At 53.8% G+C, this 26763-nt stretch overlaps 1 protein-coding gene and 1 pseudogene across 1 annotated transcript; both read right to left on the bottom strand.

The window, feature by feature from the left end:
• Window positions 1-11314, bottom strand: part of LOC119092322 (twitchin-like) — a 29532-nt pseudogene extending 18218 nt beyond the window's left edge.
• A 268-nt stretch (window positions 11315-11582) lies between these two features.
• Window positions 11583-26137, bottom strand: LOC119092323 (twitchin). Its single transcript, XM_037215287.1, has 18 exons — window positions 26036-26137; window positions 23312-23335; window positions 20560-20696; window positions 19816-19979; window positions 19154-19295; window positions 18562-18710; window positions 18267-18417; window positions 17557-17711; window positions 16875-17004; window positions 16314-16454; window positions 15910-16080; window positions 15322-15482; window positions 14902-15043; window positions 13982-14109; window positions 13499-13649; window positions 13056-13196; window positions 11993-12157; window positions 11583-11761 (listed from the first exon to the last, which is right to left on the bottom strand). Exons 2-18 carry the CDS (start codon window positions 23332-23334, stop codon window positions 11583-11585), a joined length of 2430 nt encoding a protein of 809 aa, XP_037071182.1. The 5' UTR covers window position 23335; window positions 26036-26137.
• Between the last annotated feature and the right edge of the window lie 626 nt (window positions 26138-26763).

Genomic DNA, 26763 nt, shown 5'->3' on the forward strand with positions numbered 1-26763 from the left:
GGCGCGGCCAGCTTTGAGCCTCCGGGTCGGGCACGAGGGCGTCTTTCACGGATAGGTTCGCCAGTTTGGATGGAACAGGTATATATGAAATCCTTGGGTTCACATTTATTGGAATCAAACTGGGGAGCACCTATCAGGAAACAGAGATAACTCTATTTGTCTAGTCTTGAAGACGAAGGGCCTTGACCTTTGCCATCGGGTAGACTTAACTAATGTTTGTTTTCACTGCAGAAGAAGATGAAATTCTTTCTCAGGCAGAAATAGATAAAATTGTCTGACATACACAGAGAGAAGTTTTGCGTTTCTCGGAAGGAAGCCCACTCTGGCTTCAGGGCTACAGCAGACAAACTCACGTTTCCTGGGTTTGGCGGTGACGGGTCGGGAGGCGGCGCTCGGTTCGCCGGGGCCGGCCTCGTTGACGGCGCGCACGCGGAACTCGTACGTCTGACCCTCGTCCAGGTCGGGCACGCGGCACTGACAGTCGGGGCCTGGGGGACGGCAGCGCAGCATCAGCATCGGCGGGACGCGGAAACAAACACGCGGTAGCCACGAGCCGCTACAAGGATCATACTGCCTAATAAAGGTGTATCTGGGGAATCTGTGTAGCCCTCAACGCTAGACAAGAAAAAACTCTATAAACTTAACTAAACAGACAAAGTGAGAGCAACAAAGCTCAACCAATAAATTGTTTTTAACAACGCCGTCACACAATCTTGCCTTAGCACTTGGCAACGATGTTGAATTATGTAATCAGTCAACACCTGATCTGTCGGCAACAGCCACCGCCGCTCACTCGGCTCGGCCTCGCGAACACCACCGCTCACCATCTGTTTCGGCCGCCTTCACCCACTTGCCGGTGCCCCTCTCCTTCTTCTCGACGACGTAGCCGGTGATGGGGGCGCCGCCGTCGTTGGTCGGCGGCTCCCACTTGAGATCCACGTGGTCCTTGTCCCAGTCGGTCGGCTCGGGTCGGCCGGGCGCGCCGGGCTCGTCTGTGGCACCCCACGTCCGGTCACGGGAGGACAGAGCAGACCTGGCTTGCATGACACAGTGATGTGTGCCGGGAGCTTCATGGTCGGAAGTTTGGACAAACGGAGGGTCGGTGGAGGACGAAAAATCACCGTCATGTGTTATTGTTGGGAGTGTAGCCACGCGAGGAAAACGATGTGCTATACATATATGCAAATGCCGGTATAACGTCAGTGCACAAAACAAGATTGTCAAGATATCTGCGCTCATAATCGACATATGTGTAACACGGCACAAATTACCACACACCAGACTCTTGATTGGGGGGGGGGGGGGGGGGTGCAAAGAACTCGCAGGCAGGTTTCTGAAGATTCAAAGGATAATAAGCTTAGCGGGGAGGATAAAAGAACGGGGGCACATATCGCATTACCCTAGCGACAACCATTCGGCTCTAGTGTGATCTATTGAAAGAACAACTGATCATCCCAGGTAGCACCATAATTACAGCCAGCCTCACCGAACGGATTTTTGGCAATGATTGAGTGGTCGGCTTCCAGCGGCTCCGACTCGCCCTCCGGATTGACGGCCTTGACTCGGAACTTGTACTCGTGACCCGGGGTCAGATTGTTGATCTCCAAGGTCGGCTGCGTGGTGCGGCCAGCGGGCATCCAACGACCTGGGGGGGGGGGGGGGGGGGCGTCACCGATCACGAGATCACCAGCTCAGTTTTATCGCACGGAGGAGTTGTTTCTGTGTCCATGAAGATGTCACATGATCCTGGGCTGCGTGCTTGAGCTGGAATCTGGGCCGTTGCCTGTGCCGGTACTTATAACGGTACAAGAAGCAAAGAAATACAACACGTTTCAGTTGATGCTTTCCTCCAAAACATTTTGCGCTGTGATGAATCAATCTAACTATTCGTATAATTCAACTATAACTTTTGGAAACAAACCATGTACTTTGATGGCGGCTAAGCACATACGTTGTTACGCGACGATACCATTAATGTAGCGGCTGACACATAACGAGATCCATCGGAGATCAAGTCTTAGATTAATAATTCCGTTACAAACCCTTGTCCATTGATTTCTACAGACCTCTATATATTTCCACAGACCCTCGTCTCTTAACCCCTACGAACCTCTACAGACCCTCATCCCTTGACCTCTACAAACCTCTACAAACCTCTACAGGCCCTTGAGCGCCTTGGGACGGAAGGTGGTACTGACCAGTTTCGGGGTCGAATTTCTCCACCAGGTACTCCTCGATGGGTACGCCGCCGTCGTCCAGCGGCGGTTTCCACTTGAGCGTGCAGCCCTCCTTGTGCACGTTCGAAATGTCCAGCGGGCCTTCCGGCTTGCCAGGTTTGTCTGAAATCAGAGGCACAGGTCATCAGTTTCACCATATTACTTGACGTTGTCTGGCAAAGATATGGAGAACGCGGCACGTACAGCATAGCGGGCAGCATGGTGACGGGCAAGATAACCGCAGCAGGTAAAGACAGTTCATATGGGAGCCACGGGAGGCATAATGTTTATGCAGTATGGGTGGCTGGCGTTGCGAGGTTAAAGTTTGCGCACCGGCGCAGCACACTCAGTAGCTTACGATCAGATTTTGAGACCACTTTACCCTTCGTCGCACTTTCCAGGCCTCCCACAAGCGCCACCCATGCCTCCGTCCCACTCACACCCCTCTCGCCACTCACCGAGCACAATGACCTTGACCTGGGCCTCGTCCTTGCCCGACTCGTTCTCGGCGCGCAGTGTGTAGGTGCCCGTGTCCTTGCGGCTGGTCATGAAGACGGACAGCTTGGTGCGGTAGTCCTCAGTGTCGACGGTGCGGTTGTCCTTGGAGGTCAGCTGGGTGCCATCCAGACTCCATGTCTTGGTTGGCGGCGGCTCACCACTGACCCGCACGTCGAATTTGAACGGCGTGCCGGCGTGGATGGTGATGTCGCGCAGGTTCGAGCGGTCGATGTAGGGCGCCGCTGTGGGGGTGGGGAGGGGGGTAAGGGGCAGTCAGCACTAACTCGCCCTCCACCACTCGCCGATCACCCGCTGAGTTACAACGCAGTCTGAGTTACAACGCTGAGTCACAACACAATCTCAATGCCAACGCTGTGCTTCTTTTTACTCCTGCGAATCCCCAGGAGCAGGATTTTTGATACTTTTGTTTAATTTGTTCGGAGCTCTTCCGGTTTACACGCAACTTGTCGAATCTATCGGATTCAGGATGGTAAACAACAGGAGCTCAAGTCGGACCCCGCGGGCAGCTGCGTAGTCGTTTAGACGAGACGTTGCGGGCATTCGAGCGGTCTGAAAACTGACTGGTTGACCGGGGGCTGATGGGCTGACTAGAACGCATACAATCCAGTGACGGGCTGCCATTAAATTGATTATAAAATTCTCGTTTGACAGGATGCCAGAAATACAAAACTGCAGGAGAGTGGTGATGAGGAACATGTTGCAGGCGTGGTTGAAACACACGCAGATTAACTCAAATAGGTTGCCTGGACTCAATTTGCTTGTAATCGCCGCCCGACAGACTTTTGTGTCCAACCATCGGTGGGTGTGACAAGTCAAATCGGGGCCTACAAACCAAGCCTTGTGTGCATCTGCCCTCTTTTGTTGTCCCAAGAGCTGAGCATGTCACGATAATGAAACAAGGAACACTTGATAGGGCTCGACGAACTGAGCTCAATAATGGATGGAGCAGCCCACTGCTAAACCGGGTAACACAAAGTAACAGTTTCGACCTAAGGTTTTCTGAACTTGGCACCAACACAACCCCAGCAAAAGGCCATTATTTATAGTCGATCATGGTAAAGATATTCCGGTTTTCAGACCGCGAAAATGTTATAACACAGCTGCTCGTAGTGAATTTTTTTCGCCTGCAGAGGTTTAAAGGTTGTTACGGAAAGGCCCAGGAGAGACTGAACCCTTTCGTCTATCGCCGTCAGGAGCTGTAAAGTCTAGATATGCACGAAGTTTAACTAGTATGGCCTTTTCGCAAGCGTCATCACTAGGATACTTCACATTGCACAGCTTTTGTTCCACATGCTGGCACCACCAAACTGACTAAGAACTTCAAACGTTACCCAACTTCAAGCGGACCGCTTTTGCATCCGGCGGGAAAAGCCAGGTAAGGGAAGCCACTTACCGAATCTGGCCTTGGCCGTCATGGTCTTGGACTCTCCGCTCGGCTCTCCAGGACCGGCCTTATTAACAGCACGCACGCGGAACTTGTACTGCATGCCCTCCACCAGGTCGGGCGCGCGACCCTCGCACTTGTCGCCCGGAATCTCCGCCGCCTTCTGCCACTTGGTACTGCCGGACACGGTAGACGGGAGATGTGAGTGATGGCCGGGCGGGGCCGGTGCCCTCTTCCAGCCGGCGGTGCGCGAGAGGGGTCATGAGAACGATACTCGGGAAGGCTGGCGCCCTCTGCCGGCGCGGAGGGGACATGAACCCTAACATAATGCATAGGCAAGGATCGGTGACACATTCTTGCGGCTAAATCTTCAAAAGCGTTCCGGGTGCCTGAACGCGAGCGTCCTGCCCACCTGTACTGGTCCTTCTTCTCAATGACGTATCCGACGATGGGAGCTCCGCCGTCATCCTGCGGTGGCTTCCACTTGAGGTCGGCGTGGTGTTTGTCCCAATCGACCACGTCCGGCACGCCAGGCGCGCCGGGAGCGTCTGAGGATGGAGCGCAGACAGTCAGCTGAGCAGAGACGCCCGCCCCCCCCCCCCCCACAAATCTGCCAAATTGTGTCGAATAGTCACGTCGTGACAGGTAGGAATTGTGCCTCGGTGCTCACAGAATACATCACATAGATATCAAACAACCGGACTGAGATAGTAAGCGTGGAACATAAAACAGCAGCATCATGGCTGCGAATTCAAGTTAAATAAAAAATGGCAGTTTGTTAAGGCACATTTATAAATATGTGTACCGGCACCATAGCCATGCAAAACTTTCACAGTGTGACTTGATGAAAGCGAGGCAAGTGGCCTTTCACCGTTCACTCATCCCCGCCTGGCCCTCCCAGCTCACCGAATGGATTTTTGGCCAGCGTCGGCATGAGCGTCTCGAGCGGCTCGCTCTCGCCCTCCGAGTTGACCGCCTTCACGCGGAACAGGTACTCGTGGCCCTCGTTCAGGCCGTCTACAACGGCCTCAGGCGTCTTGCTCGTGCCCACCGGCACCCAGCGGCCCGTGTCCTTGTCCATCCGCTCCACCACGTAATGGTCCACCGGCTCGCCGCCGTCGTCCTCGGGCTTCTCCCACTTGAGCTTGCAGCCCTTGGCCGTGACGTCAGACACCTCCAGCGGGCCCTTTGGCTTGCCCGGCTTGGCTGCACACGGGAGGCGACGAGTGGTCACATACGGTGTAGAAAAGACAAGCAATGATTAACAAAGTCATACGTGAGAAATTGAAATCGCGTGAAGAAACTATTGAAACACAAGATAAGCAGCATTTAACACCTTACAGCTCCCAAGTCAATTGTATTACACCGCGGAACACCGCACCATTTTCTCAACGCGAAAACCGACAAACACTCCCCTCTCCCTCTCCCCTCCTCTCCCATCCTCCCCCTTCGTTCCCGACCCTCGAACCCCCAGCCGGCGCACTCGGCACTCACTCAGCACGTTGAGGTCGAGCTCGGCGGTGTCGGTGCCGGACGAGTTGGTGGCCGTGATGACGTACACACCGGTGTCGGCGCGCCGCGCCTTTTGCAGCGCGAAGGACGAGTGGTAGTCCTCGTCGTCGATGACCAGCCTCTCGTTGGGCGGCACCGGCTTGCCCTTGAGCGTCCAGGTGACGTTGGGCGCCGGCTCACCCTCGATGTCGATCTCGACGCGCAGCATCTGACCGCTGCGGATCACCTTCTTGTCCAAGTGGGTGCGGTCGATGTGCGGCTTCACTGTCGGCAGAGAAGAGCGTCGGTGCACAGGTCGTAAAGAGGTCGCACTTAAAAACGTCGTACTTAAAAAGGTCGTCTTACTCGAAGGTCGTACTTAGAGGGTCGTAAGCCTTTCATCTTGCCGCCGCTTACCAAAAACTCACCTAGAAGTGGTGCAAAAAGAAGGCAATGGGAACTCATTGTAACGATGCTCACAAATTATGGAGGGATACGGCGCGAACTATTGCCTCCAGTAGCAAGAAAATATATTTTGGTTCGTATGCCTGATGTCTTCTGATTGTAGAGGTTTAACACAAATGTCTGCGAGACATACTGAACAACGCACCAGAACTGGACAAATTTCATAAAGCGTTACTACCACGCGCCTGTCCGGTCCGTCCTGAACATCTGCTACACTCACGGAATCGGGGCTTGCAGATCACAGACTTGGTGGCGTCAGATGGCTCGGATGGGCCCGCCTTGTTCACGGCCACCACGCGGAACTCGTACTCGTGACCCGGGATAACGTCAGTCACGTGACCCTCGGTGGCGTCGCCCTGCCGGAGGTGGCAGGTCAGGCCAGCAGGCTCGATGCCGGCCGGTGCAGCGTCGGTGCGATGAAACAGGAAGCAATGAAGGGCAAATCCCAGACCCCCAAAGCTCCCCATTGTATGGCCAGCCCAAAGCATGCATCATGGCGTACGAAGTGTTGCGACAGGACAGTCGACAACACGCCGCACTTTTGGGAGTTGTGGCACGGAACGCACAAAACCGGCCCTCGCATACCATCCATAGCCATCACCGCGAGTCACCATTTCATCCGCACTCCTCGACCCCCTGCGCGGAGCTTCACAGTGCAGAAGGCCTCGTTGGTTCGTCGTACCCCTGACCGCCTCGTCCCATCGACAATAACGCACCGGCACGGTGAGGCAGGGCTTCCAGGTGCCGGGCCGGTCAGCCTTGTCCCGCTTCTCGATGATATACTCCAGAATGGGAGCGCCGCCGTCGTCCGGCTTCTTCCACTGGAGGTCGACGAAGTCGCGGTCCCAGTTCTTCAGCTCGGGCCGCTCCGGCTTGTGGGGCGGGTCTGCCGGGACGGACAACAGCCGACGTCAAGTTCTGCGCATGCGTGGACAGCCGAACCAACCCTCGGCAAGTCGTGCGCAAGTGAGCGCTTAGTTTATTTTACGTCGTTGATGAACAGCACGGCTGAACTTACCGCATGTACGCATGTAGAGAATTATTTGCCACCACAGTTGGCTTGGGCAGCTGCCAGACTGCATCGGAACCTCACGACTTCGCATTAAAAGCAGACATTTTAAAGACGTAACCAATGAAATGCTACACAGATGCATGTTTACTTTTATATTTCGTACTGAACTCTGCGTTTGCCGATATTCGTATATGCAAAAATGACCAGGGCTGCATCCCCAAATACTGAGCATCCCCAAATGTTGATATCAGACAAAATGTGATCAATTTTTTCATTTCATTAGGAGCTGAGAGCTACCAATACATCACACAATCATCGATGCACGATCATCTACCCTTAGAGTTGCGGCGCACCATCACGAGCCTGCAGTCACTGCAAGTGGTGATGACTGACCGAAGGGATTCTTTGCGAGCACAGACTGGTCGCATTCCAGAGGCTCCGACTCGCCCTCCTTGTTCACAGCCTTCACTCGGAACTTGTACTTCTTGCCCTCCTGCAAGCCGGTAATTTCCGCTTCCGGTTTGTCGGAGGTACCGCACGGGATCCATTGTCCTGAGGAAAAGACAGCAATTAGGACCAAAACGCTCGAGACATTTCTCTTTGTGATCCAAGCGTCCTGTCCGCACCAATGCACCAGCAGACTCAGCCAGTATATAACAGACGCAGTTTCTATACATTGACTGGAAATTGATCCGCGACTTCTAGCCTTATCCAGGGAAAAAACCTGGTCCAAGCTTCTTCCAAACACGTACCGGTGAACGGATCCAGTTTCTCCAGCTCGTAGTGGTCAATCGGACAACCTCCATCGTCCTCCGGCTCCTTCCAGCTCAGTTTGCAGCCGCTAGCCGTGACATCGGACACCTGGAGCACACGGAGGCGTGCCATGAATTGAGGTACACTATGGAACATGGGACACAGGGCATGCCAAACATCTGGTCACACCAGTTGGTAGCAGGAGCCCGTCTCTCGCTCACGCAATGACGGCATTGTATGCAAATCTTTCAAAGGGTGCGTGCAAACGGAAAAGACCTATGCGCATTCAACTCAGAGGATCCCGAAGCCTATTGGCTGAAAGTGCTACTGAAGATCTGAAATGCAGCAACAGCAACAAAACATTTACCCCGATGCACAGTTCACCGTCATCTTTTCTCGGTACCAGGAGCAGCTGGGGCCCGGCGCCACTGACCAGCGAGGGCCGCTGTGACGCGCCCCGCCCCCCGCCGCGGCCCGGGCCGCCGTCCGTCCGTCCGGCGTACTCACATCCAGCGGACCGCCGGGCTGGCCCGGCTTGCCCAGCACGGTGATGTCCACCTGGGCCACGTCCTCGCCCGACGAGTTGCTCGCCGTGATCGTGTACGTCCCCGAGTCGATGCGCCGCGCGCGGAACAGCGCGAACTTGGTGTTGTAGTCGACGTTGGTGATGGTCAGTTCGGGTCCGGTCTCCACGTCCTGCGGCAGCCCGAGGTCACGTGGCTCAGACGGAACAGGTCGAACAGCAGCTCGACAGGGCGCGAGCTGAGCCTGGGCAGGGCGCTCAGCTCAAGATCAGCATCTGGCGCAAACCGGCCAATCTAGCGATAGTAAGGTGACATCTTTCAAGCACTGTCATAAAAAGCTCAATCCTGTGCATCATTAAGAGTAAATTTATCTCCAAAACAGTCCGCATTGCAAGAAATACTCATTTCCAACAATTCACACATGGAGCACCATGCACACAAACATCATTCCACCCAGTAATCGGGCGTTGCGCAGTTGTCCTGGACCTCTCAGCGCGTACCCTGTCCTTGAAGGTCCAGCTGACGTTGGGCGGCGGCTCGCCGATGATGTCCACGTCCAGCAGCACCTGCTGGTTCACCTTCACCACCACCGGCTTCAGATTGTCGCGCACGATACGCGGCTTCACTGCCGGAGTGGCGGGAGGGGGTCAGGCGACCTCTCGGGGCTTCGGACGCCGCTGCAGATCTGTCTGTATCGGCAGCTAGGCGCGTCGTACATGTGGGAGCAGTCACCATGAGTCGCAGTTGATAGATCTCCACGCCAGACGAGCTTCGGCAATGTGTCGCATGCGAAACGCGAGCCAGCCATCAAACACATCACCATATCCACCCTCCGCCCACCGGTGGCACATTCAATCCCGGGATCAGCACCCCACACGACCATTTACACCGGCCAGCAGCAGATCTGAGCCCCTCCGCACCCCTCCTGAGCCTGTGCATCAGCTCGACCCGAGCCCGCCAGGCCGGGACACCACTCACGGTATCTGGCCTTGGCCGTGTGCGGCGCGGTGGCGTCGCTCGGCTCGCCCGGGCCCGCCTTGTTGATGGCCCGCACGCGGAACTGGTACTTCTTGCCCGGCGTCAGGCCAGTCACCTTGCCCGAGCAGGCGGGCCCCACCTCGGCCGCCGGCTGGAACTCAGCAGCGCCGTCCGGCTTCATCTCCAGCACGTAGCCGGTGATGGGCGCGCCGTTGTCGCGCAGCGGCGGCTCCCACTTGAGCTCCACCATGCGCTCGTCCCAGTCCACGATGTCTGGCATGGACGGCGCACCCGGCGGGTCTGCGGCAGGGCGGACCGCTGACGTCAGGCGCGGGATGGACGGGTCGGATCCGGCCACAGAAACAGCGCTTCGAATGAGGCGCCTGAGTCATCGTCACTAAGCGAATAGACTGCACATGCTACCGACAATGTGTCTCCGCGGAGAATCGCTCTGCGCGTAACAGAGCCTGCTTCCGAAAGCTTCCGCGCTAGCTGTTGCCTTTACAATTCAGCAGCACGGGCAACACATGTAGGATGCCTACGTGTGACCACACACTGTCAACTGAAACAGTTCGCTTGATTTAGTCTGCACGGCATGAATATCTATGCTGACAGCGACGCACAGAAACCGGTACCGACTCTCGAGCCTCCATCCCGAGACCGGGCGTACCGTAGGGGTCCTTGGCCAGGATGGAGTGGTCCGTGTCGAGTGGCTCCGACTCGCCCTCCTCGTTGACGGCCTTGACGCGGAACTCGTAGCGCTTGCCCGGCTCGAGGCCCTTGATCTCGGCCTCGGTCGTGTCGCCCGGCACGCGGCCGGCCGGCTGCCAGCGGCCTGTCGTCGTGTCCATCTTCTCCAGCACGTAGGCCGACAGCGGCAGGCCGCCGTCGTCCTTGGGCTTGTTCCAGCTAAGCTTGCAGTGGTCCTTGTGTACGTCGGACACGTCCAGCGGACCCTCAGGCCGAGCCGGCTTGTCTGCGATACAGGACGGGTCGGTTCAGGCGCCTCACACTCCTATGCAGCCGGACGGGGTTAAACGACGTCAAAAGCGTCCAGAACATATTACAAAACCAGAGGTGGCCCGATGTTATGCTGAAAACTATCTTAAATAATGCATTGGTAGCGGAAGTTCGCCCAGGTACTGCATTCGTTTGGCTGAACGCCTACTGCCAAACTATTATCATCGCCCATCCCTGCCTGCCCGTAAAGAGCCTCACCGAGAATGTTGATCTCGACCTCGGCCTCGTCCTCGCCCGAGCTGTTGACCGCCTTGATGAGGTATTTGCCACTCTGGCGGCGCGACGTGTCCTGAATCTGCAGGCGCGTGTTGTAGTCCTCGTTCTCGATGCGGTAGTGCGCGTCGGTGGCCACCTCCTTGCTCTTGAATGTCCAGGTGACGACTGGCGGCGGTTCGCCCTTGACGTCGATGTCCAGGCGGACCACTTGGCCGGCGCGTACCGTCACCGGCTTGCACTTGTCTCGGTTGATCCACGGCTTCACTGCGGCAGGGGCAGAGGCACAGTGTCAGCAGCGGGGAGAGGACAACTGCATGAGGTGTTCCCTTGGCCCCGCGTGGACACCGGGATATACCGTTAGCGGACAGCAGGACACGAAGCGCAAACGGGTCCGCGTATCGATCAGCTTGTGAGAGGGCACCTGTGAATTCCAGCATGTAGCGTATTCGACAGTGGTCACCGGTACACTTCAGCCACAGATGCCGAGCCGAAAGTTCTCCACGATCGCGATCGCCGACCCCGGACACTTACGGTATCGAGCCTTGGCCGTGTGCTGTCCGGTGGGCTCGCTGGCCTCTCCAGGCCCGGCCTTGTTCACGGCACGCACGCGGAACTGGTACACGTTGCCCTCGGTCAGGTCGGGCACGCGCGCCTCCGGGCTGGCACTCTGTGGAGCGGCGCCAGCGGTCACTGGTGATGTCTCGTTGCCAGGATAGTGCAGCCAGCTGGTCTTCATGTGCACGAATTGAGAATATGGCGCCACGTGCCATCATCAATGACAAGTGAAAACGTTTCAAACTTATCTATGTGCGACACGCTGCTGAGAGCTCTGCGCATTGTAATACCAAAAGATGCTTAGAAAATGAAGTACATCCAACCGCCCATTGACACAATGCTTATGGGAACTAAGATTCCATTACTACAGCTTAGCGGACACTGCTGGGAGCTGTCAAACACGATGGCGTGGCAAAGCGACCCCGGAATCATATGTAAGTTACTCCAGTTCAACAACATACCTTGGTTTCCACGCACGGCTCCCAGGAAGTGCCGAACTTCTCCTTCTTCTCGATGATGTAGCCGGTAATGGGAGCACCGCCGTCGTTCTTGGGGGCCTTCCACTTCAGATCCACCCGGTCCACGTCCCAGTCCACAATCTCAGGCGTGGACGGCGCGCCGGGAATCTCTGCGCAGTAGGGATGCGCCTCGATCAGTGTCCGTTCCAGCAGTACACACTCCTCGTAAACTTAAAGCACCCTCGCAAAAAGCCCCAAGACGACGCAGCATAAAAAATCAAGGCGTTGTCATTAAACTTTTTCATCCTATGCCAGGCGACACATTTAATCGACATTAAACCATAATATGCCTCCAAAAAACTACCCCCGGGAATCCTGGGATTTGCCGCGGTCCCACTCACCGTAGGGATTCTTGGCGAGCGTGGCGTGGTCCGTGTCCAACGGCTCCGACTCGCCCTCCTCGTTGACGGCCTTGACGCGGAACTGGTAGTTCTTGCCCTCCACCAGACCACCAACATCCATGCCCGTCTCATCGGGCCCGACGCGGCCGACGGGCACCCAGCGCCCTGCCGGCGGCGGGCGACGAGGTCAGCGACGCCGGGCTACCGAGTCGGCGGGACGAGACATGAAGGCATCACACGGAGCTCGACAGGGCCACTCCGGTGCGGGGATACAGCATCACACGGAGATCAACGGGAGTGTTCTGGTGCGTCACAGACAGCACCACACGGAGCTCGATAGGAGCACTCCGGTGCGGGTGAGACAGCACTATACAGAGCTCAACGGGAGTGTTCCGGTGCGTCGCAGACAGCACCACACGGAGCTCAGCAGGAGCACTCCGGTGCCGGGGGAGCCACGGAGGTCGACAAGGGAGCACGCCAGTGCGGGGGAGACAGCACCACACAGAGCTCAGCAGGAGCACTCCGGTGCCGGGGGAAGCCACGGAGGTCGACAAGGGAGCACGCCAGTGCGGGGGAGACAGCACCACACAGAGCTCAGCAGGAGCACTCCGGTGCGGGGGGAGCCACGGAGGTTGACAGGGGAGCACTCCGGTGAGGAGGAGACAGCACCACACGGAGCTCAGCAGGAGCGCTCCGGTGCGGGGAAGACACGGAGGTCGACAGGGGAGCACTCCAGTGCGGGGAGACAGCACCACACGGAGCTCGGCGGGAGCACTTCGATGCGGGGGAAATAGCACCACACGGAGCTCGACAGGAACACCCCGGTGCAGGAGAGACAGCACCATACGGTGCTCGGTGGGAACACACTCTGGCCAGAGAAGGCTGTCCAGTCACACCGAAACTGGTTGGACGCGGGTAGATGCAGTTTGTGGTCCAAAACAATGAGACGGATCAAGCATGCACTGACCAGAACGGCGCGGCAAACCACCAAACACACCCCGCGTGATGCACTCGGTACATCTGCGGTCTTCTCTGAGCCAGTACTGAGGCGAAGCGGCCGTACCTGTGCTGGTGTCCAGCTTCTCGACCGCATACGCCTGGATCGGTACGCCGCCGTCGTCTTCGGGCTTGTCCCACTTGAGCTTGCAACCCTTGGCGGTCACGTCTGACACCTTCAGCGGCCCCTTCGGCTTGGAAGGCGCCGCTGAGGAATGCGCGCAGAGTGTCACTTGAGTGAGCGACGGACAGGTGGCAAGCACGGCACGTGTATGAACATAATCACGCCGGAAACATAGCTGGCGATGCTGATTCCACCAATTTGTACCCGAGGCTCGGGGTCATTCGGCAAAATTGATGGATCCATCGCCGTAATGACCAAAACTAGCAGACCGTGTCAGCAAGCGTGACGCGACGACATTCAAAGCTCATTTTCAAAATGCGAGACAGATGAATTATCAAACAAATTTGCATTCGCCCGGGAAACAGCGATTTTGGGTGTTTACTTACAGAGTACGACGACTTCCACCTCGGCTTCATCCTTGCCATGAATGTTCTCGGCTAAGATTTTGTAGATGCCTGTGTTCTTGCGCACACTGTCCTTGATGGTGAACTTGCTGTTGTAATCGATGTTCACAATTGTGATGTTGGGGGCGCTCACCTGGCGACAGACCGGGCAACAGTCACGTACAACAGGAAACATTTGACTTGCCATCTCATGTTAAGATTTAAGGACACAAAGCAGCAATTCATCGCAGTCATCCACGATAACCAAATGCTGCGTTGTTAGCAGGTCTCTTGGCAATGGTCACGGTGATTTTGCGAACTTGACACCGTATAACTCAAAGACGTAATTTCATTGCATCATGCTGGCGTAGAAGATGTGCGACGAGATTCAAGCCGGTGAGTCTATGAGATTACCCGACCTCTCACTGGCGGGCGGACCCCTTATCAGCAAAGGGGTGCTTATACAGGTAATGTAAAGACACGCACCGCTTCGTCCTTCACGATCCAGGTGACGGTTGGAGGCGGCTCGCCCTTGATATTGACATCGAAGAACACTTGCTTGCCGGCCTTCACCTTGGTCATCGTCAAGTTCGTGCGGTCAATCATAGGCTTCACTGGAACGGATCACACGTGAGGTAAGAACATCGCGATCACAGTAAGGTTAATGAGGGATGGGTTCGGTCATAGCGCTTGAGAATACTTCTGTGTCAGGTTTTTGCATGTCGAAGAGCTTATGACATTGTTGCCATTATTGTCATGGGAAAACATGACCTTCAACATGCCGGTTATGTTGAAAGAAGAAGAAATGAACTATCCCTACGCCGACAAAACAAAACCAGACAAAGTATAAGTTAGTTTTTGACTTCTTTGTTTTCTAGAAAAAACACAATCATTCGCATGTTGAGGACCATGCAAACTTTTAGGGTCGTAAGGGCCACGCTTGTCGTTGCACTCCTTTCATGGAGCGGCAGCAGCAGCAGAGGCAATATTTGTGCTGAGGGGCAGTGGCGTAACCGCGGTCTGAGCTCGGGCCCCACGTGGGAGCCGAAGGCGCTGACCACTCGGCCATCACGCCCCCAGAACGCCGAAACCAGTGTGGTAGATTGCTCGTCTACGAACATTTGTCGACCGAGGAGAAGGATGCAGGAGAATTGTGCATTGTCATCACACATCAATTCAAACCTTCTTACTCTAAGAAAGACCTGCATCCCCTGGGAAAAATGCTTTGAGTGACTTAATTCAATAAATATCTAGGGCACGGGCTTCCAAAGAGGGAGCAAAATGCACTTTTTCAGACCGACAGGACAAGGCAACTCTGGGACGAAGACCATCAAAAAACGAACAACACCCATCATCGACCGCTGAGCAGTCGGTGAGCCCAAAGTGCACGAAGCAGCGCTGCTTACGTTTCCTGTGCTTGACGATGTGGTAGTCGGTGGGCTCCGAGGGGTTGCCGGGGCCAGCCTTGTTCACCGCCTTGACGCGGAACTGGTACTCGTCGCGTTCTACCAGGTCATCGACCTTGCCCGTCAGCTGGGAGCCGGGCACCTGGGCGGCGCGCGCAGACCTCAGGTCAGGCGGGACAGCGGTCGCACGAGGGTCAGGTTGTACTGACGTCATGGCGTGCGCACGTAATGCTTAGAAGAAGCCGCCCACCATCGCCCGATAACGTAGTATTGTCTCTCGTTAAAATCCGGCCTTATGGTTTGCCGGCAAAGTTTTTGCACGGAACATTTCAGTTTCAATAAAAAACTTTGACTGTGTCTCGTCAAGTCTGTGCCACTCATGATCGCCGGCGAACGCGGCCGTCTCCACGAGGGACGCACCTCACAGGCCTTCTCCCACTCGCCCGACTTCTTGTTCTTCTTCTCAATGATGTACTTTTGGATGGGCGCGCCGTTGTCGCTCTTGGGCGCCTCCCACTTGAGGTCGACCGACTTGTTGTCGTAGTCGACGATCTCCGGCTTGCCCGGCGACTCCGGCGGGTCTGTGACAGGCGAGCAGGCGTTCCGGCGCGTCAGCGATTTCCCGCCAGACAGGTGGCGGAAGGCACAACGCGTCATCCACTCACCTGTACCGGTCTAAACACCACGTGCCTCTACAGATTGTGGTAGTGTTGAATAATTTGGAACATGCCATTTGTTTTCCAAATAAGGCTAATGTGCTTTCTGTTTATGATTATGATGTTTCTGCCAAAGTCATTACAGGTTGTTCCAAGGGCCTAATACTGCACATAGAGTTGCAATGTTCACTACAATAAACACATTGAACCACTCAGCGTGTTTGCGTGATGGGACGGACCGCGCAGACCACAGGCCCAACATTCGCCACAGCCACACAGCAGATCACAGAACCACAAGTCCCTTGAAAGCCCCAGTCGATCAGGACGACCAGCAAGCCGCAGCGGGACGTACCGTACGGATTCTTGGCCTTGACGGCCTTCAGGGTCTCCAGCGGCTCCGACTCGCCCTCATCGTTGACGGCCGCCACGCGGAACTTGTAGTCCTGGCCGGGGATCAAGTCGCCGACCTGGAACTCCGGGTGGCTCTTGTCGCCGGGGCACTTGCCGCAGCGCACCCACCGGCCTGGAGACGGGTCACGGGTCAGCGAGCGCCAAAAGGCACGAACGGAAAGCGTTCGCAATCAGCTTATTTGTGCAATTTTCTTTCAATGTAAGTCACAAGCGCGCGCGTGATGCCGAAGGACAACTCATGACCCATTTGCTCTCATGACTTAAATTCGTCAATGAAGCATACATCCAACAGCCAGGATAGGATTTGCCTTGGCTTGGGTGCGACGTCAGCGGACGAAAACTGACCGGTTCCTGCGTCCATCTTCTCGACGACGTACTCCTTGATCGGCAGCCCGCCATCGTCCTCGGGCTTCTCCCACTTGAGGGTGGCGCCCTTGTCGTAGACGTTCTCCACCTTCAGCGGGCCCTTAGGCATTCCCGGCTTGCCTAAGGTAAAGGAGGTAGGCTGTGACGAAAGGTGTGCAACGCAGTGCAGTCACTCAACACGGCTACAGCTGGTGAGAAGCAATTGGCAACGGCTGCAGCTGGGGGGGGGGGGGGGGGGGGGGGGCATTTGCCGAATCTCGCTCACTTGCAGCTTAACCAGGCTTTGGGAGCGAGAAAATGACTGGACACAGCAAATGACGACGGGACGGAAATGACCGAACACCAACCACGCCAAGATTACAAGCCACAAATATGTGTGCAGATACACACTCACATATCATAAAATTGTGTGCTGCGTAGCTGTACACATTCTGTTCCCGACTAGTGATGAACCTTTTCCCATCTCTGAACAGGAAATCGACAACATCTTCTGGCACAGAACAAACACAAGTTAAAGAGGCCGGTATCCTGAGCACGTACTAAGAACCACGAGTTCACACTGGGCCTCGTCGCTGCCGTTCCTGTTCACGGCCTTCAACGTGTAGAAGCCTGAATCCTTCCTGGTGGCCTTCTCGATGCTGAAGTCCGTGTGGTAGTCAACGTTCTCGATCTAAGGAACGGGGGCGCATGGTGTGTAGCAACAAACACAAGCTCGACAGCTGCTGAATGACGAGCGAGCTTAAACAGAACGCTAATCGACATCGACAAAACCAATAAGCTGGAACGGTGCGTAAAGGCACCTGCTGTGCACAAATTCCTTTCACAAACACACTGACATCAACCCGAGGAGCATCACTTTATCCAGTAAGCGCCGTCTTCCAGAGCAAGGAATCTTCCAACCGAAACGTGTCACTGACAAACACGCACAACGTGTCCCATGTTCTCAAGGAACGTTTCGTAGCAGAAATAGCCCTTCTCGGGACTCGCATACTTCGAGATTCACGAGACCCTACCTTATTCGTGCATGTACGCGACTGGTGAAATCGTTGGCATTGTGCTGCGCACGCAGTTGCAAACCGGGACCAATGCAACATTTCTGAGCCGGGAACCAAACCCCAGACCTCCCGAGGCGGAAACAGGCGCCACCTCGCCGTCCTTGATGAGCGGCGGCGTGCGGGCTCGTGCCCCCCCCCCCCCCTCCGCAGAGCGCCGCGAGACCTACCTTGATGCGGTCGGTGGACTCGATCTTGGTGCCATCCTTGGAGAACCAGGTGAGCTCGGGCGCTGGCTCGCCACGTACGTCCACAGAGAACTTGTGCGAGCGCGTCACCTTGATGGTGATGGTCTTCATGTTGGTGCGGTCGATGTACGGCTTCACTGCCGAGCCGGGTGGACCAGGCGGTCAGGCGCATGGGCAAACAAGGCGTCGAAGCACGCACAGTGGAAGGGGTGCCCGTTGGCACGGACTCAACTGCATAGACGGGGACGAAACTCCGTCACGGCGAGGAATTTAGCCAGATGGCTATTCGAACCACATATAAAAATGTCTTAAAATCATTATACCCTGTCAAATCTTTACCGTTTGATTAGTCGTTACACACGTCATTGTTGGCGCTTTTTCGTCACTTAATTACATGTAGCAAGCACGCTGAGTTCTCCCTCCACGGTTTAGCGGTTACCGCCAGCCATTTGGCATGATCCACATTGATAATATTCCTTAAAACACAAATGGAATTGATCTGGATCATTCTCCAACGCACACGACCTCGCTGAAGAAGATTTTTAATGTCGTCAAACACAGAAGTATAAAGAGCCTGGGAGCTCTGAGCTCAAATGCCCAAACTCAGGTTCGGGCATCACACATCTGTCATCCTCAGCGATACGCCGCCGCGAACAGGGCAGCTTCGACCGGCCAGCTGGCTGATAACGTACGGTTTCTGTGCTTGCAGAGGTGGTTTCCGGTCGGCTCTGACGGCTCCGACTTGCCCGCCTTGTTGACGGCGCGCACGCGGAACTGGTAGACCATCTTCTCCTTCAGACCGTCCACCTGCGCCTCGGGCTTGTCGTCGCTCGTCTTCTTTACCTGTGCAGCATCAGATGACATCGTTAGGTAAGACCGAGATCATCTATAGAACCCGTCACGCAAGACCAGCTGCGCGCGTGAACCGCATGGGGAAGACTTCACTCGTGATAGTTGTGTTCGCCATCGACGTTTCGCGGGGCTCACCTCGCTCCATTCGGTAAACTTGTCCTTCATTTCGATGACGTAGTGAAGGATTGGCCTGCCGCCATCGCTGGCTGGCTTCTCCCACTTCAGCTGCACCATCTTGTTGTCGTAATCGACGATCTCCGGCTTGCCAGGCTTGCCAGGCTCATCTGAAGCGAAACACCATCATGGGTATGAAAAACCTACACGTAGTTATCACTGCAGGCTTAGGAAATTATAGCATGCAGGGTCTGACCACCCCGCAGCCGTATCGCGTTCAGAAAGGATGTTCAAGGCTGGGCTTAAACGCATGCTAATGTGATGGATGTACGCAATTTTGGTACCACTGACGAATGCATTTCAAACACTTCAGTCACTCAACTCCATTCAACTTCGGCATTCAAAGCACATTCGCTGCGCAGTGCTGACAGCTGACAGATTGAGTTCATGCTAATTTGATAGAATCATGATTCCAGAGTTGCCAGTTTATTTATCTAAGCTATTTAGGACCGTAACTCTGACTTGTTGCCTAAGCACACCAACACCAAGAATTACAGCCGCTCAGATATCCACAGCATCCACAGTAATCAGAGGAGCGTGAAGCACGCCTCACCGTAGGGGTTCTTGGCCTCGATGAAGTCGTCTGTCTCCAGCGGGTCCGACTCGCCCTCCTTGTTGACGGCGCGCACGCGGAACTTGTACTTCTTGTGCGGAGTCAGGCCTTCCACCATGAGCTCGGTCTTTTCTGGGCCGACCTGCGAAAAGGCGGGCGTCTCAGGGGCTTCACCCTCACGGACTGATCATGGTCGGCGTCAATCCCACGACCGTCCCTCACGAGTACCAATTGAATGGGATCGCTGGCATAGAGGCTGCGTACGCGGCCCACCACAGCCAGGCCACCCGACTCCATCCAGTTTTCAGCGAAGCTTTTAACCCTGTCCCGGAAAGCACAGCCCCAACCCGAACAGCTGAGAAGTCCTGGGGAGAAATTGATGCCAAACCTGATTAGTGCTAGAGGCAATGGTGAATGATGGTAACTGATAAGTTTCTGGTGGTGAGTACCGCCATTGGGAATTGCAATACGCAATTGCAATTGGCTATAAGTGCAATGCTCACTATACCCGGCACTTTAATGCCGCTTACAACAATTGATAATTCTTGCAAATAACAACAGCGTGCACACAAATTGCCTTCTGTTGTATCCGTATTTAAGGTGCAACCGGCACTCCGTGCCCGGTCGCTGAAACGGCGCAGTGCAGCGGCCGGGAGACCCACCTCGCCGGCCGGCACCCAGCGGCCAGTATCCATGTCCATCTTCTCCACCACGTAACCCTTGAGCTCAGTGCCACCGTCGTCCTTGGGCTTGTTCCACTTGCAGAGGGCGCGCGTCTCGCGCACATCCTCCACCTTGAGCGGACCCTCGGGCCTCGACGGCTTGCCTGCCAACGCCGAAGGGCGGAGTGGTCAGCGGGCGTCGGACCGGTCACACGCCACCCGTACCATGGTCATGCAACTGATCCATACATACCGCCGGTACTGGCAACCGCAAACATTGCTTGTGGATATTCTTGGTCTCGTCGGGGATGAAGATGTATGACTTTCTGGAGAGTAAAAGCTCACACAGCGCAAACTCCTTTTGCAGGATGTATAAACCACCTGCTATTTACCCACCGACGACAAATTTGCAGATTACTGCCCACACATAAAGAACACCACACCTACCAGAATATCGTCATGGATGTACAAGCGTAGCAGCAGCATTGCTCGCGATGACGCTACGCACACACATCCGCCCATAACGATTATGTCATGTGCAAACTCCTGGAGAGATGACACTACGCACATCTATCTAAAACGACTTTGTTACACATGATCACTTAGGGTGATGACGCCACACACGCGCACACACGCACACACGCGCACACGCGAACACGCGCACACGCACGCACGCACATACACACACACATGAATGATGGCGTAGCATAAACTACCAGGAACAATGACGTCATTGACACGCACCTAGGACGATGACGTCAGCGATCCCCTCGCAGGAGCCCGACGAGTTGGTGAGCACCAGCTTGTACTTGCCCGAGTCGGGCCGCTCGCACTTGCGCACTGTGAGCACTGTGTTGCGGTCATACTTGTCGATGGTGGTCCTGTAACGAGCCGGGCGGGTCAGCTCAATCCCGTGGCCACCGTCGCCTGGCGCCGGCGCGGGGCGGCAGGCCGGGCTCCGCGAGCCAGCTCGGCACCGTCGACCGGGTGGGCGCGGCCCCCCCCCCCCCCAGGGGTGAGTGAGAGCTGAGACCGTGCGTGAGGCGGCGTGGCCCTCGTCTCTCTCGTTAGGGAGCGGCCACGGGCGTGTGACGTGGTGCCGCAGGGGGTCGTGGTTTTGGCCATGAGTGGGGACAGGGTCAATGGGGATGGGACGATGACGACATACGGCCAGATGAAACGTGCAGAATGGGCAGTGGAAGTATACAGGTACGGGGCAACTGCGGACAGCTACAGGGCACACCCATCACATACCAGGGAAGAGACAGTATTGCAATGCTGTCCCTGTTTGAAGGGACACAACTGTTCCGCTTGCTCAAGCTGATGCAAGCAAAGCTGGAACTACCGGATAACAGTCAACGAAAAAGTGATCACACGGCGTCCTGCCATATTAGGAGCGGCTGACCTGGCATGTGACCACATGTACCGCCGAGGCAGAGTATCTATCACGCATGGAAACAACGCATGACAACTGGCCCCGTGCATGGAAATTAATCTCAGTGCAATTTTGTCAAAAGATAACGTACTGTCGGCAGTTCAAATCCTCTGGCTGTTACACAATAATTTACTGAACTGATTTTACTGAATTTACTGAAGAACTGCCTGTCGGCAGTTCAAATCCTCTGGCTGTTACACAATAATTTAACAGCCAAGAGCTGATGGTTGTACCATCACGCAGAGTGCAGAATGCAGTATACGAGGAAGTGCAGAATGCAGAAGCAATACACGAAGAAGCGACACCTTCCAAACTTCTTCAGATGAATTTTTAAATGTGCAACATCCAAGCAAAGTTACAGTGGTGTAATATTAGCCATTGTATTTGGCGGTGAGGCAATACATGTTTCAAAACGTCACAACTGTAATGGTCTGTTAAGCTTTCTATCGCTGTACTCATCTGTCGCAAACATCTGAGATTGAAGTATGCAGTGCAGACGGCGGCTCTTCAATGTAGTGAGCAACACGAGCCTACTGTAGTTTGATCATAGATCACGCATCACATGATGCTATGTCAGACTGACAAAGGCAAGAAGAAAGAAATAGCTGTCAGTTGCCGAGGGAAAGGGGTTCTTCCACACCATGAGAAGTGTCAAAATCATGCGCATGGTTTTGATTTCTTCCGCGCGATTCATAACCAGAATACATGCAGGGAGATTGCAGACTATCTAACGTTACACTACCACGGAAGAGGCACTGAAAGGGATGCCACGCAATCCATTCTGTTAGATCTAGAAGGTGGCATGGGTAGCAGGTACCTAGGCACGAGGCATCAAAGTATAACTTCAGATTATCAGCGAATCTAAACAAACAATGCATTGCAGCACATCTTCATCAGAAGTTCAAAAACCGATCCATTCAAAACAGATGACAGCCGCGCATGAGCAATATGGAGATGGAAATAAACGCCTTTACAGGCCAGAGGCTGTAGCTGAAAAGTAGGGCAGTCGCTGCTGAGAACTGAAACAAGCAAGAGGCAGGCATGGAGAAGCTGCCTCAAAGCCAGCCAGTAGAAACATTTCTGAAAAGTTTAAAAACAAACGAAGCCGTTTCAACGCAGTCAGCCGTGCTGGAACAAAGCAGTACAGGTCTATATTGACGAAGGCCCCGAAGGCCCTGTCAAGCACATACAGGGAAAGCGCCGGCCGGACGAGCTGACACGTTCTGACATCAGAGCTATTGACATATAGGAACGATAGTTGTTCTGGCCTGTTATATGGAAATGATGTTAAATAGAGGATCTGCCGTGGAGGATTGCCGCTATAGGGACATGGTGCGCATAAATCATATTGTGCACAAGCTTGTTCTCGGTAGACCGAAACAAAAAATGGGACAGATACGAGAATAGTTGCTGTAGTAATTTCGAGTAATTGAACTGGGACTTATGCAGAACAGACTTATGCAGGACTTGTGGGCACCTGGAACCCCCAACCTGCGTGAGGTATTTACCGGGCTGGGTCCAGTGGGCTGTGTCTTCGTTATAATGTGGGGGCAGCTTCGTACACAGGTGGGGAATGTAACCCAAAGGTCATGTGAGAAACTTCGCACAAAGAACGAGTGACAGATGTATCGAGACGGGACAGCTGAAGCAAGATGAACATAAAATAAAAATGAAGCACAAACGAGATGAATGTAAGACACAGTGAAGCAGCAAATGAGCGGCGAATAATCAACAATGCTTAGCAATTATTGCTGAAGCGATAGCAGGGTAGGAAAGCACAGATTGAGCATGGTTATGTTTTAGAAATGCTCGGGCAATTAGGAAAATATATTGCAATTTAATGAGTGCATATAATCCGAGCTTCGCCATATACAGCCACATCCCATTCAAAAGCTTTTGTAACTAACAACATAAATCTTTAGTTGTTATTTAGCACGGTGTTAGGCGTTGTAAGTGTGAAGTTCGGAGTGTAAAAGGCACATATGGGATGGCAGGGCTATTGTTGTTACAAGGACACAAGTTCTACGAAATAGCTATACACTTTACAGTGCAAATCGTCACCTTCCGAAATCGGCATCGGGCATTCTGAAAGAGAGCAAAGAGTTGATGAACTCCGCCGATCACGTTGCGCTGAATACATGATTGCCACACTGAAATGAATTGCTACAGGCCAGCTTGTAAGAACTAATGACCGAGTTCGATCTTAGTGCAAAGCGTGATGATCAAACAGATGTTTAGGAACGGACAATACAGCTCTCCGCCACGCGTTCCCTGATCACGATCACATTAGCCGCGCGTATCGCATAATTAATATTTGCAGTCGGCTCTCTTTGACTCCTGCAAAACATGCACGGGCTAGTCCAGCGGTTTCATTCCGTAGTTATAGCCGCCAGAATAGATTTCAGACGACTGCAAGCTAGGGTACGGTTTGCACACATCGATTACCATGGCTCCTTACGACAGCCGTGGCGACACCGGGAACACTCGCAAGATAGGCCAATTCGCAGCAGCGAGATACTGATGTGCTGATTGATCACTAATCTTCCCTAAAGTTAACGAGCAATCCGCTCGGGCTAAACACAAACCCTGGATAGACTGACTAAATCCTCAGATAGACTGCGGATTTGGCATAAATGGTAAAAATGAATGGCGGCGTGTCATGGCTGGGTCTATTCCGCAGTGTGAAACGAAGAAGCTACATGTTACGCCTTTGCTTAAAGGGATGCTGCGGTGGTAGTGACCAGAAGTCTCATCATCAAACAAAAATAATGACACAAGATGGCTCAAAAAGTCTACATGAGCCTACTTATAAAAGAGCGTAGGCTTGGGGGCATCCGAATTTTCAGGTTCATAAGTCACCGTATTTCAACCGACTTCTGGACGCACGGCAGCGCAGGATACTGTATACAATGTACACAAGGATTATGTGGGGAGTAATGCAAAGCACGCCGTAACGTGTAAAAACTTGGAATGAAGCACCCGTGGTGCAAAAACAAGTGGGATGTAATTCAAGTACTTGGCAAAGACTCAAGTGCGCCGCAGTTTTCACAAGGCGTTGACTGGGTCATTTAGCCTCATTTGTCACACGGCGACGACTTTCAATGCCGTCCGTAGCACTTCAAACTAATCGACATCCCATACTGGATCAAAGTGCAATCGATAGCCTTGGATCATCGGAACCAAACATGCCTGTTTTGGTAACCTCGAGGCCTTTAAGTTTGTCACAGGTCTGGTCTAGGCCTAATCACATCGTCCGGTCCAGCCAAACTGTTTCGACGTGTTTTGCGACAATTCGTTCCTTACATACGAGGTCGCTTTGAGCCTTAATCCCTTGCAAAAGCTAACCCCACAGATTGCGTGTGCAAAAATGTTGCGCTATTGAAAAAACGACCGAAAGCAATGCAATGCATTCATATGCCAGGGAATCTGGAAATGTTCCTCAGACCGAGAAGTGGTGCGCATCTTAAGGGGTTCACATTTTAAGAAAACGCTGAATCTGAAAAAAACGTTTTTTAAGTGCTCATTCACCCAACCGCCATGGCTAGGGGTAAGGCAAGACTGGGGGTCAGAATAGATGAAATAATATGCCGGAGAAACCTAAAACGAAGCCATACACATATCAGACAGGAACATGTCGGTAACTCCCAAAATAGCTGTATTTTTTCTTTTTTATGGGAACGTGATGCACACCGTCACGCCCCCTTCTTCCCCCGCGCCCTAGCGACTGTATCGGCCATATAGGCGCTCAGGGGCCATCGCGCCATGAAGATGATGACGCGACACCCCCACGCGGGAGTCCGTGGCCCTAACCACTCGGCCATTACGCCCACCCCCAAAATATAGTCGTTCTCATCTCCTTGACCTGGTGGCCCACGGTGGTGTGAACTGGGAACGGTCCAAGTGCTGTCGTATTTTTGACGATGCGCCCCATATGGCACATGTTCTTAAATTCTATAATGAAATCGTGTGGCGGAGGGGGCAATCCCCGCGCACGAATCTCGAACTGACAAAGTGAATTCATTTTGTCATGATACGCCGACCCCACGTTCTTATCCATTGCTACTATCTCACCTTTGGAGATCTCATATCCTGCTGCATACGTGTCGTGCAGCCATGCACCCTTGCGTCAGGTGTACGCGGCAAACAAGCTTCGTATATCGGTAAACATTTGCTGGCGTATTTTGACATTAGGTGTGCATCACCACTGTTAGCATATCAATGCGAGAAGTCCTAACTCTCGGCTATACCTGCATTTGACCTTTGACCTGTGACGACAAACAATGCGATCAGCATAACCTGATTTAATCTCTAATGACCCACTGCAATGTGTTTAAGCTCTTTGGCATGGTTCAGTCACTCACACATCAAGCAACGACTAGACAGGTGACGCCAGAATACGCCACCTACCACACGGCCGATGCCGTCTCTATTACTCCATATTAGCAAGAAAATACTTCAGATATAGGTCGTTAGCATCTAGAGTTCCAAGGTCATATGTTGCCAATAACCGACCTTCATTATACCAGGATGACATGACCTGATATGATCTCATTAGCCCGATGATGACACGTTTAGCTGTGGTGCTCGTTTAAGAATGCTGTTTTCATTTGGGCTAGGCATAACACGCTCGAAAGTTATACCAAAAAGGGTCAGTGCCCCGCCAGCAGCTCGTGGGTAAAACAGTCCTAAATCAGGGATCATGAGATCAGCATTATCAGCATTCGTGTTCATAACTAAGTCAAGTACAGCAGAGGTACTGCCGCGCACAGGAGCTATCGGTCTTACTTTTCAACGTCTTCGAAGATCTCGACGTCATTTCGGAACCAGTGGACCTCCGGCTCCGGCTCACCACCAAACTTGATGTCCAGCGTGATCACTTGGTTCTTCTTGATTAACGATGCCGCGGAAGGCGTCTTTGTTGATGATGTACGGTTTCACTGTGAACCAAACGCATGAATGTGTTAGATGCAGAGGCAAGCATCCATTACCGAAGCTTTACACCAGCTTAAACATACTTTTTGGAAACATTCTTACTGTTGGGATGCTATTGATAAGGAGAGAGACATCTTAATGTCTTGTTAGTAGCTACAGCATACTGATGCGGTGTGAAGAAAACAAAAAGACCACAAGGCCCTGATGACAACAATTTACGGCTGTCAACGATATCCATAAAAATCTGGGAATGATTACCATCACCTCGACGCATAATACGCATCTACTCTCGACATTTAGACATGATATGTTGCAGCATGACTTCATTTCCAATGTCGCTGATCCATCTTCTTAAATCAACATCAGAGAGCAGCTTCAAATGCAACAGCTTTGGATGTCCCCAGCCATCCATTTAGACCGACGAGACGACCACACACGGCCGCGAGCGGTGTCAGATGACCCGAGAGCCCTACCGAAGCGGCACTTGGCGACGATAGGCTTGGTCGGGTCGGATGGCTCTCCCTTTGCCGCCCTTGTTGACGGCGCGGACGCGGAACTCGTACGTCTTGCCCTCGGTCAGG

Source organism: Pollicipes pollicipes, unplaced genomic scaffold (assembly GCF_011947565.3).
Source record: "Pollicipes pollicipes isolate AB1234 unplaced genomic scaffold, Ppol_2.1 Scaffold_3447;HRSCAF=4054_pilon_pilon_pilon, whole genome shotgun sequence".
Classification (NCBI taxonomy): Eukaryota; Metazoa; Arthropoda; class Thecostraca; order Pollicipedomorpha; family Pollicipedidae; genus Pollicipes; species Pollicipes pollicipes.

Coding starts and splice junctions, on each gene's coding strand:
- LOC119092323 (XM_037215287.1), bottom strand. CDS start 23,334: ATGCCCGATGCCGATTTCGGAAG. Junction 20,697..23,311: donor CCCGATGCCGATTTCGGAAG/GTGACGATTTGC, acceptor GGCTCGTTACAG/GACCACCATCGACAAGTATG. Junction 17,005..17,556: donor AGTCCACCGACCGCATCAAG/GTAGGTCTCGCG, acceptor CCCGTTCCTTAG/ATCGAGAACGTTGACTACCA.